Below are 13,835 nucleotides of genomic sequence, written 5' to 3'. Positions count from 1 at the left end.
GCCAGGAGGTAGACACTGCCATGACCAGCCACAGCAGTGGTTTCGAGGTACAGTGGTATGGGCTGCGCACTGCTTCGGGGGCCTGCCTAGCCTGACATGAAGGCCTGAATCCTAGCGTGCCTAGTTCTGTCTAGGCAGCAAGGCCTAGCTCCCCTCAGAGCAGAGCAGCCTGGCTGGTGAGACTGTCATTTGCTAGGGGGAGCTCGGGGGAGTTCCTGGAACAGGCTTATCCCCCGCCACACACATCCACCCTGCTTCTCTCCTCAGCGTCCCAGGCCCGACAATGCTACAACTTTCAACACATCTACTTTGGGCCCTTTGACCTCAGCGGCATGAAATTCCACAATGTCTCCTGTCCCCATGGATGCTCTGAGGCTGTCTTGTCCCTGGACACTGGTGAGGGACAGAAAGTGGCAGGAAAAGGAGAAGCCTGTGCAGAAGACAAAGGGGTGGGGGCAGAGACGGGGGTGAGAGATTAGGGAGGGAGGGGGCAGAGGGGAAGAGCCAAGGGGCTGGGGGGATTGGGGAGAAGAGAAGGGCAGAGCTAAGGACAGAGAGCAGAGGTGGAGGACGCGAGGAGGAAGAAGGGGAGGGAGAAAGACCGGGGAGGATGAGGGGCGTGAGGTAGGGCAGGAGACCGTGGGAGACTGGGGGAGGGGGAAGGGAGGGGGATAACAGAGTGGGGAGGGGGTGGGAAGGGATTGGTGAGGGGAGGAGGAGTAGGGGGACTAGGGGAAGCGGAGTTTGCAGGGAGAGAGGGAGGAAAGAGAAGGGCAGCAGGGACAGGCCAGGTGAGTGCCAGAGAAGAGCGGAGGAGGAGGGAGAGACTGGAGACTACAGAGGCCGAGCGGGGAGGTAAGAAGGAAAGGAGGAAGGAGGCTGGGACGAGGCAACGCACCAGGCCCCGGTCCCCTCCCGCCCCCAGGGTACCGCGCCTCAGTGACCATGGTACAGAAGGGCTGCTGGACAGGCCCGCCTACCGGCCGAATGCTGTCCAACGACCACGCGCTGCCGCCCGACTACTCGGTGGTGCGCGGCTGCGCGACTGACTTGTGCAACGCCGACCTCATGACCCACGACTCCATCCCCAATTTGAGCCCGGGTGAGCGGGAGGGCGGGGCTGGCCGGGGTGGGCTGGGGGGGGGGGGGGCCCGCCGGACAGGGAAGGGGCGTGGCCTCCACTGGGCGCCTCTTCCATCGTGCTAGGATTCAGACCTTCACGTCAGTCAGGCCAGGTGGGCGCCCCGATGCAGTGCGCAGCCCACACGACCGTACCTCGCAACCATTACCTGAGTGTGCGTCTACGCTCTCTTGCCAGCGCCCAACCCACCGACTCTCAGCGGCTTGCAGTGCTACGCCTGCTTAGGGATCCACCCGGAGGACTGCACCCCGGAGAAGTCTCGACAGGTCCACTGTCACCAGGACCAAAGTGTCTGCTTCCAGGGCAATGGCCAAATGACCGTCGGTGAGGGGCTGGGAGCGGGGCAGAGCCTGGGCAAAGGGTGTGAAGGCAGGGCCTGAGGGCCGGACAGGCCTGACAGGGAGACACGGCTCTGGTCTGAAGGAGGAGGCGTGGCTGGGAGGGAAGAGCCATGGCTGTCTTTTGAGGGAGAAGCATGGCCCTGGTCTGAGGAAAGAGGCATGGCTCTGGTCTGAGACAGGAGGCAGAGCCCTGGTCTGGAAGGAAAAGGCATGGCCTGGTCTGAAGGAGGAAGCCATGTCCCTGCTCTGAGGGAGGAGGCAGGACTGTAGTCTGAGGAGAGAGACCGGAAGTAAGTCTGAGGACCCAGTCGTGGCCCCGGCCTCTGAGGTGGAGGTTCAGGTACAGCTGCCTCCCTCAGTTCTGACCCCCTCCTCACTGCCCCACCCCCCCAGGCAATTTCTCAGTCCCCGTGTACATCAGAACCTGCCATCGGCCCTCCTGCACCATCAAGGGCACCTCCAGCCCCTGGACAAACATCGACCTGCAGGGCTCCTGCTGTGAGGGGCACCTCTGCAATAGGGACTCCGTGACCCAGCCCTTCACCACTGCCTCGGGCACCGCCCCTTCCCAGGCGCCCTTCCTTATGGCCCCGCTCCTCATGGTCCCCCTGCTGGTGGGCACTCTGGGAGGACCCCTTGTGCCCCTCTCTTAGACAGCCCCTCCGGCCTTTTTATGAGCAGGATGCTGGGGGCTGGCACGCACCCGCTTCTAGAAACTTCAGCCTCTGTAATGTGGCTCACTGGGAAATGATGTCACACAAGAGTTGCACTCCTGTCTCTCTCTGCCACCACCCCCCACCCCACCACTTCCCTACCCCTGCCCTGCCCATACCCGATCAGCAGGCCTGGGAGACATTGGGAAACATCCCCATCATCCCAGGGTGGGGAGACACAGCCACATCCTGGCCCACATGAAGAGCAGTCCTGACACCAGGGAGGCCCTGGCACCCCACAACCCACTTTCCTCCCTCTAGAGCCAGCATGGAGCTACAAGAATGTCTTTATTTGTATCATCATGAGAGGTTTGAGAGGCAGCATATCCTAGGAGCTAGAGCACAAACTCTGGAGCCAGCCTGCACGAGTTCAAATTTCAGCTCTACCATCTAGCCTGTGGCTAGTTACTCAACCTCTCTGCACCTGTTTCCTCACCTATAAGGCAGAGGTGAAAATAAAATCTACACTAATGACAAGCTCTACTTCGCAGTGGTTGTGTTCAGAATTTAATGAGAGGAACATGGACTACCTGGGACGCAACAGCCACCCAGCGTGAGTTGGGCTATTATCCCAATGCCTGTGAGCAAATGAGAGGCGAGGGCACGTGCTCGCTCCCATGTATCTAGTGAATGGAGAGCCGGGAGTGTGACTCCCAGCCCCATCAACCGCTAGGCAATTCTATGTCCCAAACACACAGGTGTTGATGAATTGGACAGAAAGGCACTTGAGGCAAAGCTGAACCGGGAAAAATTCTCCAACCTGTGGAGATTGAGGGAGACATCCTGGAAGAAGTGAATCTTATGCCAACTCCTTAAGGATAAAGAGGTCTTAGCAAAGAGAAGCAGAAGGAAGGGCATTCCAGGTGGAGGAGACAGCCTGGACACAGATCCAGAGGTTGGGAGGGACACAGGGCAGGCAGAGGTGTATACAGAAACATGGAATGTCCTCTTGTCCATGTCCACTTTTACAAGGTCCTTTCACATCCTGTCCCCCACTTGATCCCCCCGATGATCCTGAGAGGCACACAAGAAAGGTAGTTGCATCCCCATTGGGCAGACAAGTTGCCCAAGACATAGTGAGAGGCAGTGATTTTCAGAGTAAGTGGCAGAGCAAGGATGGATCCCCACATCTTCTAACTTCCTTAATGAAGAGGAAGTCATCTCAGAGATGCTCCTACCTTCCTGTGAGGTCAAGGGGAGAAGTGTTCTAGATGTCTACACATCCTGACATAGAAGGAGAAGCTGAATGTCAATACCCATTCATTCATCACATTTACTGAGCACCCACCATATCCAGGCACTGACCTAGTTTCTAGGCATACAGCAGCAAACAAAACAGGCAAAAGTCCCGACCCTCAAGAAACTAGCTTTTTTTTTTTAAGATTTTATTTATTTATTTGACAGAGAGAGAGAGCACAAGCAGGGGGAGCTGCAGAGGGAGAGGGAGAGAGAGAAGCAGACTCCCCGCTGAGCAGGGAGCCTGACGTGGGGCTCGATCCCAGTACCCCGGGATCATGACCCAAGCCAAAGGCAGACGCTTAACCGACTGAGCCACCCAGGCACCCCAAGAAACTGACCTTTCTAGTGTGGGAAGCAGACTTGGGATTTTATTGCAAATGTGATTTGAAGCTGGGATGGTCAGTCTGATGTGTCCACTTGGCTAGGCTACAATCTCAGTTAGTCACTCAAACACTATTCTCAGTGTAAGTACGAAGGTATTTTGTAGATGTAGATATTATAGTCCGTGGTCAGGTGACTATGAATAAGGGAGATTATCCAAGATCATCTGGGTGGGCCTGGGTCAGCCAGCTGAAAACGCCTTAAAAGCAGAGCTGAGGCTTGCCTGAAAAAGAAATCCACCTATGGACAGCATCTTCAGCTCGTGCTCGAGAGTTCCAGCCTGCCTCTTCTTCCAGCCAGCCCTATGGATTTTGAACTCACCTGGCCAGCCCACGCAATCACATAAGCCTTGCCATAAATCTCTTATCTTAATATATATCTCCAGCTAGTTCTGTTTTTCTGGTTGATCCCATACTGATACAGAATCCATTGGAGAATTTATAGCAGGGAGCTGCCATGTTTCACATAAATATATATCATATAATAGTATATGTATAGTATATTATTATATCTTATGTGGTGTGTACATAATTTTATGTATTATAACATACATATATAATTATATGTATATGTAATTATAGATAATATATAACTTTTTCAATGAAACATAAAACACATACCGTAAAATGCACAACGTGCCATTTTTCCATATGTATACACCTGAATAACCTCCACTAGATCAAGATATAGAACATTTCTGGTCCCTGTCCCCAAAGCCTCCCACGTAGCCCTTCACAGGCACTTCCCACCCTGGAGGGAGCCATTACTCTGACTTCTATCATACATCAATTTTGCCTAATATTGAACGTCATATAAATGGAGTCATACAGCGTGTCCTCTTGTGTACATGCTTTACATTTTAGAGATCCCTGTGTCTGGGGCGCCTGGGTGGCTTGAGCCGGCCTGAGCCGGGTCTGCCTTCGGCTCAGGTCATGATCTCTGGGATCGAGCCCTGCATCAGGCTCCTTGCTTAGCGGGAGTCTTGCTTCTCCCTCTCCCTTTGCCCCTCTCTCAGCTCGTGTTCCCTCTCTCTCTCCCTCTCTCTCTCTCTCAAATTTTATTTATTTATTTGAGAGAGAGATAGACAGAGAGAAGGAACACAAGCAGGGGGAGTGGGAGAGGGAGAAGCAGTCTTCCCACTGAGCCTGGAGCCCAATGGATTTTGTTGGTAGAGCTGACAGGACTTGATACATTGGCTGATGAGTGTGAGGTAAAGACAAAACTCCAAAGTTTTGGCCTGAGGAACGGGGGAAATGGTGGTGTCATTTACCAAAGAGAGGGACAGATGGAAGTGAGTGAGAATCAACAGTTGGATGTTCGACATCTGGAATTTTTTTCTGTTTACACTAAGAGCACTTCCATTTGCACAGGGCCTTTCCTTGGGACACAGAATATATACGCAGGTGTATTTCCCCAACAGACATAAGTTTATATATTTCCTCCAAAAGACATATCCTAGAATGTTCCCAGCTGGACAGTTCATAATAACCACAAACTGGAAACAGCTCAAACAATTATCAACAGTAGCATGGATAAATTAATTGTGGCCTCATCACATAGTGGAATGCTATTTAGCAATGAGAATGCACAGTCTGCACCTACAAGCAACAGCATGGATGAGTCTCACAAACAATGTTGAGCAAAAGGACAATACACACAAGAGACCATTCTGCACAATTCCGTTTATACAAGGTTCCCAAGTAGGCAACACTAATGTATACAATCAGAAGTCAGAATACTCAGGGGCACCTGCGTGGCTTAGTTAAGTGTCCGACTCTTGGTTTTGGCTCAGGTCATGATCTCAGGGTCGTGAAACCGAGCCCCGCATCAGGCTCCGTGCTCTATGTGCAGTCTGCATGAGATTCTCTCCCTCTCTCTCTGCCCCTCCCCCCATTCGAGTGTGCGTGTGCTCGCTCACTCTCTCTCTCTCTAAAATAAATAAATAAATAAATACATAAAATCTTTAAAAAAAAAAGTCAGGATACTCAGTGGCTGGAAGAGGGGACAAGGGGATTTCTGGGATCTGGTCCTGTGTTTCTTGATCCAAGAATTCACCCTGCTCTTTACTGATGATTTGTGTCCTTTCTATATGTATATTATTTTCCATAAAAGGTGGGAAAAAAATTTTAAATGCCTTCTTGGTGCAGAAATGTCAAATGGGGGTGGAGAGAAATAAAATATACCCCCTTTCTTAAAGTTATTTATTTGGTTACAACTAATGAGCAAAGGGATAAAAAAGACTTCAGTTAACCATCTCATGACATGAACCCTTGCATGTTAGGTAATGTGTTAAAAGAAAAGGAGCGACTGATTGAATAGATCCAGGAAATGTGGTCTCTACTGTGTTGGTTGGTTGTGAATTATCCAAATGATGTTTAGTATTGTTACTATCTGTGTTCTGACTGAATGGACTTAAATTTGCACATCATTCATCTTGCCTATCCCTTCACACACATCTCTTTGTCTTCTTGATCTGTGGTCATCTAACCCTTTTTTACTACTCACTGAACAACTAATTATTGCTATTTCCTAACTGCAGTGCCTGAGAAATATCTGGTCTTGAAGAGAAGGAAAAGGCAGTGGTGAAGTAGCATGGATGCTATTGACAAAATTTTCATCTATGAATGTCAGAATCACCACCACTACGAATCCTTATATAAAAGAATAAAGGGAAAGAAGAGGCAAGATTAAAAGAAGTTGGTAGATGATAGATAGATGAAAAGATAAAAACGGAAGAAAGGAAGAGAGGAAGGGATAGAGGGGAAAAACAAGTGAAGAAGAAAATACGCGTATCTATAGGAATTGGCAAAGCAGCCGGAGGAAAGGCATCCCAGGTAGGAAGGACAGTACTCACAAAGGCATGGTATGTGTATACAGTGTGAGGAAGGAAGATGAGGATGAAGAGGGTGGCAGGGTCCCTGAAGGGCCTAAATTGTCAGGTGAAGATAAAGTCCCCTGAACTTTTCCCTACAGCTGATGGGGATCTGTGGAAGGGCTTAGAGGAGGGGAAAGGCATGGTGGAAGCCCAGTGATGGGACATTCTCCCTGTGACCTTGCAGGGGACAGACCAGGGGGTAGTGAGACTGGAGACAGGGAGAAGAGAAAGGAGGTGGTCTTTCACTTGTGGTCAGGGGGCCAGGGGCCACATAGTGTTGAAGGGTCGAAGGGAGAAGGAGAAACTAAGAAAGCACAGTGCATGAAGGCTGTGGGTTAGGAGGAGGAAAGTTCCTTATAAGTGGGGATAGTGGTTTCCCCTGGAAATTGGGAAGGGAATATTGTCATAAAGGGGCACCCAGGAAGATTCTGGGGAGTAGCAATATTCTCTCTGGGTGTCCAGGGTGATTTCATGGGGGTTCACAATATAATTATTTGTCCAAAGTAGACCTCTGAATGTTATGTACTTTCTGCACGTATGGTACATTTCATACAAAAAAAGAATGCCAACAGCAAAGTTAAGGCCAGAGCCCAGGTCTTTGGACTCCCATATTGTGGCTTTTTAATCTTTGATGATAGAGGTCAGAATGGGACCACCGCTGCTGTGTCAGTTGGGAGAGAGTACAAGAGACCTTGCTGTGACAATGGAGATGCCCTTAAGCTTGCTCAGGTGCTGGTCACACATGTCCATACACACGTAGAGCTGCATCAATCTGTATACTTAAGATTTGCAAACCTTACAATGTGTAAGCCATACCTCAATGAAAAGAAACAAAATTCAAAATACGACATATAATTAAGTGATATCATGTCTGGGATTTGCATTAAAATAATAGAGGAAGTGAGGAAGTGGGTGGAGGTGAAATGCTATTAGCCATGAGTTGGTAGTTGTTAAGTGGGTGCATGGCGGTTTATTATACTCTTCTTTTCAGTTCTGTACGTTTGAAGTTTTCCAAAATAAAAAGTATATACATGAATGTGTGTATACATGAATAGATAAGCACATAAATAGTTAGGACAGATACCTACTGAACACACAGTGACTCAGGCACTCCCTCCCTTGAGAACTCAAATATCTGTCTTCTCTCAATGATTCAGAAGTTCCAGTGCCTAGATGGATCACACACACATCACTCCTCTCCCAAGATTTGTCTGACCTCTCCAGCGTAATAGAAGTGGGAGCCCTAATCAGCACCAAGGACAGATCTGTAGCACTGGGTCTCAGAACCACAAACAGCAACTTCAACTAATTGGGGTGGGGGGACAAAGGACAGGGAAATGAAGAAATGACATCCTTCCCACCTCCAGGACAGTGTGGAACAGGGTAAGAGGGCAGAGTCAAAGGACAGTCAATCAGTACCATTGAATAAGAGCATTCCTTCACAAATAACCATTGGGCATCGCCTATTGCCAGGCACTGTTCTGAACACTGGGGATGACAAGATCCCTGTCCCAAACAATTAGACAAACAAGAAAATAGGATTATTTAGATAATCCAAGTGCCATGAAGACAAAGCAATTAAATAGGATACGGGATTCTTTATGGAGCAGGAGGGGACCATTTTTAAAGAGGTGGTCAAGAAAGAGGCTATATTTGAGCAAAGAACTGGATGAAGCAAGAGAATGATTCATGAGGAGATTGGAGGGCAAAGCACTCAGGCAGAGGGACAAGCAAGCACCAAGATCCTGAGGCAGGAAAGAGCTTGGCAGGTTTGAGGATCAGCAGGAAGGCCAATGTGGTAGAGCAAAGTAAATGGAGGGGAAAGTGGCAGGAAGGGTTTTGGCAAGATAGGAATAGACATACAGGAGAAAGAGAGAGAAAAGTATGAAAGAGATCAAAAGAGTCAAAGAAGGGGCTCCAGGGGGTGCCTGGGTGGCTCAGTCAGTTAAGCATCCGACTCTTGATGTCAGCTGAGGTCATGATCTCATCAGGGTCCTGAGATGGAGCCCCCTCCACGCTGGCCGTGGAGCTTGCTTAAGATTCTCTCTCTCTCTGCCCACCCCCTCTAAAAACAACAAAACAAAACAATAACAACAACACATACACCAGGTCCTGTGTCGAGGACTGTGGATAGTCATCTAATTCTCAAGCATCCCTGTGACATGGGTATCATCCCCATTTTACAGGACATACAGCTAAGATCGCAGAGCTAGACGTGAACACTGGTCCGTCCCTAACCCAGGCCGTATGTGTGTTATATTCCACACAAAAATAGTCAGTGGCCACGGCAAGATTTTAACCAAGGTCTGTGGACTCCCAGATTGTGAGATATAATTATTTAATTATACACTATTTATAATTAAGTTAATAATTTATAATTAAATTGACTTAACAAAATGATATACATAATTTTTTTTAAAGATTTTATTTATTTATTTGAGACAGAGAGAATGAGAGACAGAGAGCATGAGAGGGAGGAGGGTCAGAGGGAGAAGCAGACTCCCTGCCGAGCAGGGAGCCCGATGCGGCACTCGATCCCGGGACTCCAGGATCATGACCTGAGCCGAAGGCAGTCGCTTAACCAACTGAGCCACCCAGGCGCCCCAATATACATAATTTTTTAATGATGTACTACATGTTGGCTAATTGAATTTAATAAAAAAAAAGATATACATAATTTTTAATTGGTGGGGAACAGAGATATATAAAGGATAAAGTAAACAAAAACAGAGAGAAACAAAAAGGAAAAAAGAAAAAGGCATGCACTTGAAGACAAAGACCAGGATATAGAAACTGAGAAGCAAGGCCAGTGAGATACAGAGAAAGAGAAGCAAAGACTCAGAGTGAGAGAGGTTGACGGAACCACAAAACTTCCTTTAGCTTGGAAGCTCCATGAGGGCAGGGATTTTGTCTGTTTTGTTTTTACTACACCCTCAACACTTAGAGCAGAACGTGGCTCTCGGTAGGTGCTCAATGTATGCTGACAGGAAACTAGCCTGGACAAGCAGGTGCCTGCAGTTCCCAAAGCCACCGTTAGGTGGCAGTATCCCATGCCCTGAAGCCTCCAAATGCCTAAATCAAAAAGACCAGCCGTGGTGGATTTGCCTCCACAAGCCTCTGACTTTCATGAAGGATGTCTTCCTCCTGGCTCAGCCCCGCCTTTCCCTGCACAAGCCCGGGGCGACGAGTGACCTTTCCGCCTGAGACACCCGCTTCACTCCCTCCACCACCCTGCCCAGTTAAACAAGCCTTTGTCCTTAGCCCCTTCCGGCTGGGCCCCAAGGCACCTGGGTCCTTTCCAGGCCCGGAGATGGGGCTGGGATGAAGGTGGGGCAGCTGGGACAAGGCCAAGGAAAAGTCCCAGGGACTTTGGAATCAGTTCTAGCCTTCCTGGACCAGGAGTGTGTGATCCAGCCCCTTCCTCCCTCACACCCCCAACCCCTCCTCCCTCAGACCCAGAGTCCGGCCCCATACCCCCTCCTCCCTCAGACCCAGAGTCCAGCCCCATACCCCCTCCACCCTCAGACCCAGGAGTCCAGGCCCCAGCTCCCTCTTCCCTCAGTCCCAGGAGTCCAGGCCCCAGCTCCCTCCTCCCTCAGACCCAGGGGTCCAGGCCCCCAGCCCCCTCCTCCCTCAGACCCAGGAGCCCACACCCCTCGCCCCTCCTCCCTCAGACCCAGGAGTCCACGCCCCCAGCCCCCTCCTCCCTCAGACCCAGGAGCCCAGGCCCCCAGCCCCCTCCTCCCTCAGACTCAGGAGTCAGGACCCCCAGCCCCTCCTCCCTCAGACCAAGGAGTCCACACCCCCAGCCCCTTCCTCCCTCAGACCCAGGAGTCTACACCCTAGTCCCTCCCCGCCTCAAAGTCCCATGCAGCAGCCCACCTCCTCCTCTGAGGGGGACAACCTAGGCAGAGAGGTCCTCTGGTATTCCTCCTCCCTCTTTTTTACAGAGACCCTTCTCCCTCTCCACTTCCCCCTTCAGGGTTGGGACGGAGGGCTGAGTCACAGGAAGCTCTGGGGCCCTGAGTCACCCCCACCCCCTGGCTCAGCCCCTCCCTGGGCTGGAGGGAGCTGGCTCTGGAGCTGTGTGTCCTACCGACTGACCCCCACATCCCAGAACTTCCGTTTGGAGGCAAGTGCCTTTCCCACTGTGACCCCATTGCTGCCCACCCTGGCCTCTCCCATGGCCGCCTTCGCTCCGTTTTTCTCTCTTAGTTGTGGTCTCTTTGGAGATGAAACTTCTGTCTGCTCTAACTTCCATGTCCTGATCTGGGCGTCTGCTTTCCCTTCACCTCCATGTCTCCTCTCTCCACCTCTTTGATTTTTTCAAATTCTCTCCCCCTCTCAGTCTCTCTCCCCGCCTGGCTGGACCCCTCGGGGTCTCTCTGATTGCTCCCCCTGCCCCATCAGTTTTCACTAGGCCCCGCACTGAGGATCGGTGGCTCAGGGGCTGGGTCTGGAGGTCTCCGTTCCGAGGCCTCTGACTCGGGCAGCCGCAGCCTGTGTCTCTGGCCTCTTGCCCCTGAGTGGGGCTGGTGGAACCCGAAAGGGCAAGGCTGCCCCCAGCTGCGCTGGTGGACGGAAGAGAGCAACTGAGGCAGAGACAAGCATGGAGAGGTCCAGAGAGAGGCAGAACCAGAGACAGAGAGACAGAGAGAGGCCCAAAGGGAGGTCGGGAGGCAGGGAGACAGGGAGGCAGAGAAACTGAGTCATAGGCAGAGACACAGAGAGCACAGAGATGGAGATAGAGGGATGGTTACAGGGAGAGAGCATGAAATAGAAAAACAGGGGGACACAAAGATGGAGACAGAGACAGAGATGCTAAGAGAGGCACAGAGACACAAAGAGGCTGAGAGACACAGAGCCAGAGAGAGAGAAATGGCAACAGACACATGGATGGAGAGAGTCAGAGATACTGAGAGACAGAACCGGAAGAGACAGAGGTCAAGAAACAGGGGAGAGGACAGGAGAGACAGGCAAAGGCAGAGACAGAGGCTTCCAGAGCAGGAGAGACTGAGGGAGGAGGGAGGTAAGGCCCGAGAACCCGAGAGGGAGGAGGAGAGGAGCAGAGAGACCCCTGCCAGGCCACAGGGGTGGCAGGTAGCAGGGGGGGCCCCCGGCGGCAGCGTTTGCTCCCAGCGGGCACGTGCATGGTGTCTGGGTGTGCGCGGCTGTGTCTCCACACTCTCCCCGCTCTCCCCCCGCGTCTCACCCAGAGTGGGAACCACACGTGTGCCATGGCGCGGGCGGAGCACCCGCACGCGTGGTGTTTTCGTCGCCGGGCGTGTCTGCGTGGGTTGTGTTGGTGCGTTGCCAGGCATGTCTGTGCGTGAGTGTCTCGTTTCCCCGTGGCTGGCGGGTCCACGTTCCTGCATGACAGATGACACGCGAGGGAGAAGGGTTGTGTCTGCGAGTTCCCTCTCCAGTGGGACCCGCGGGGCCGCCGGCTGGGTCTCGGAGGTCAATGTGTGCAGGTGTTTTGTGTCACCAGGCCGGTGTCTCCCCAGGGTTTGGATCTGTTTCCCGACGTCCGGGACACCGTACGTGCTGCTGCATGCAGTGACAGTCCACGTTGCGGGTCACCCTGGGAGTCGCGGTGCATCACCCTGCACTGCATTTGCTGTTCCGTATGTCACTGTGTGTTGTGTCTCTGTATGTGCATTGTGCATGTCAAGGTGAGCTATCATTCAGAGATGTGACCCTGTGTGTCACACCCAGGGGTGTGTCCATTTGGGCGGGCTCTCCTTTCCCTGCCGAGAACACAGCCTGGGTGCCCACACTCGAGAGCATGCTGTGTTTGTGTGGCTGTGTATTACACCGCACCGGAGGGTGTCCCCTGGGGGTTGGGTGTGGTGTTGTTGCAGGCCCAGGTGTTGGCTGTGTCAGTGGGTCACACCTGACGTTTTATGTGATCCGTGGTGTTCAGAAAAGGTTGTGTTGGGAAAAACTGTGGCAGCATGTTTTCTGTCACTCTGTGTTTGTGCGTTGGAGTAGATGGTGTGCCGGGCCGTGGGTGGGCGTGGTTCGGATGTGGTTTGTCAGTCAGAGGAGATGATGCATTTGGGCATCAGGGTCCATGTAGCCTGAGCCCCCTCCCCAACCCCTGGGGTACCATTCTGGGTCGTGTCCCTGGGATGCACCAAAATAGATCAGAATGTCTTACTTTGTGCTGTTTGGGTTTCTGTATGTGTCGCTGTGCATTGTGGGTCTCTGCACGTGTCCGTTCACACTGTTCTGACCATATGTTGGAGGGCTCTGGATGTGGGGCGTGTTGCATGTCGTGGTGAGTCTGTATGTACCGCGAATCGTATATATTTGACTTGCCATGTGCCACAATGTGTCTCCGCGTGCATTTCTCTATGTGCTGGGTGCTCGAGGGCTGCCATGGCGTGTCCCCAAACGTTGTGTGTCTGCACATGTCAGCTACCATTCCACGGGTGTATCACGTTGGGACGCTGTTAGCGCCTGGTCCATACAGGTATGCTGAGTGCAGCATGTGGGTGTCACTAAGTAGAATGTTGTGTGTCCGCGGAACCACTGGTATGTGTTGTGCTAATGCAGCAATAGAGTCTGGGGGTGGCTGTTTGTGCAAGAAGATGTTGTAACAGTTACAAACGCAGTCTCTGTGCCTGTGTGTGGACAGTTTGGGTGGTCATGGGCGCCCCGGGGCACTGCCTGCCGTGCTGAGTGCCGGCATGTGTCACACCATCCGTGTGGTGTCTGGGTGTGGCTGTGGGTTGCAGAGCTCATCGGGAGTTGTGAGTCACTCACTGTAGGTTGTGTTGTGTGCCCCGCGTGTGTTCGGTTCCGTCTCTGGCCGTGCTGTGTGTGAGGGTTTATCCCCCCCGGTGTCTTGCGGTGTCTGGGTGTGGCTGAGTTTAGGTGTGTGTTACAAAGCGCAGACCGTTGTGTGTGACGCAATCTATTGTGTGCCAGTGTGTGTCTTTATCCACGTGGATGCACGCCTCTTCCTTGCTCTGCCCCAGGACACACCCCAGTCCCTCCTTAGGCTGAGAAGGGAGGTTGGGGAGCCTCCCCTCTGCCCAAGGGCCACGCCAGCCCCTCCCTGCCCTGCCCAGCCGTCACCACCCCCCGAGGGCACAGACTCCTCTGTGCCTCAAAGCAAGAGCCCCAGAGTGAGGAGC

General features: G+C 52.1%; 1 protein-coding gene across 1 annotated transcript; it reads left to right on the top strand.

The window, feature by feature from the left end:
- The first annotated feature begins 277 nt into the window (after positions 1-277).
- LYPD5 (LY6/PLAUR domain containing 5) lies at positions 278-2,483 on the top strand. Its single transcript, XM_034986672.1, has 4 exons — positions 278-396; positions 926-1,102; positions 1,319-1,465; positions 1,876-2,483. The coding sequence occupies exons 1-4, from the start codon at positions 333-335 to the stop codon at positions 2,133-2,135; spliced, it is 648 nt and encodes a 215-aa protein (XP_034842563.1). The 5' UTR covers positions 278-332; the 3' UTR covers positions 2,136-2,483.
- Positions 2,484-13,835: the final 11,352 nt, after the last annotated feature.

The sequence above is a fragment of the Mirounga leonina genome, unplaced genomic scaffold (genome assembly GCF_011800145.1).
Source record: "Mirounga leonina isolate KUSES-001 unplaced genomic scaffold, KU_Mleo_1.0 Mir_376, whole genome shotgun sequence".
NCBI lineage: Eukaryota > Metazoa > Chordata > Mammalia > Carnivora > Phocidae > Mirounga > Mirounga leonina.
The sequence above is the reverse complement of the archived record's forward strand: the minus strand, read 5'-3'. Positions and strand labels throughout refer to the sequence as shown.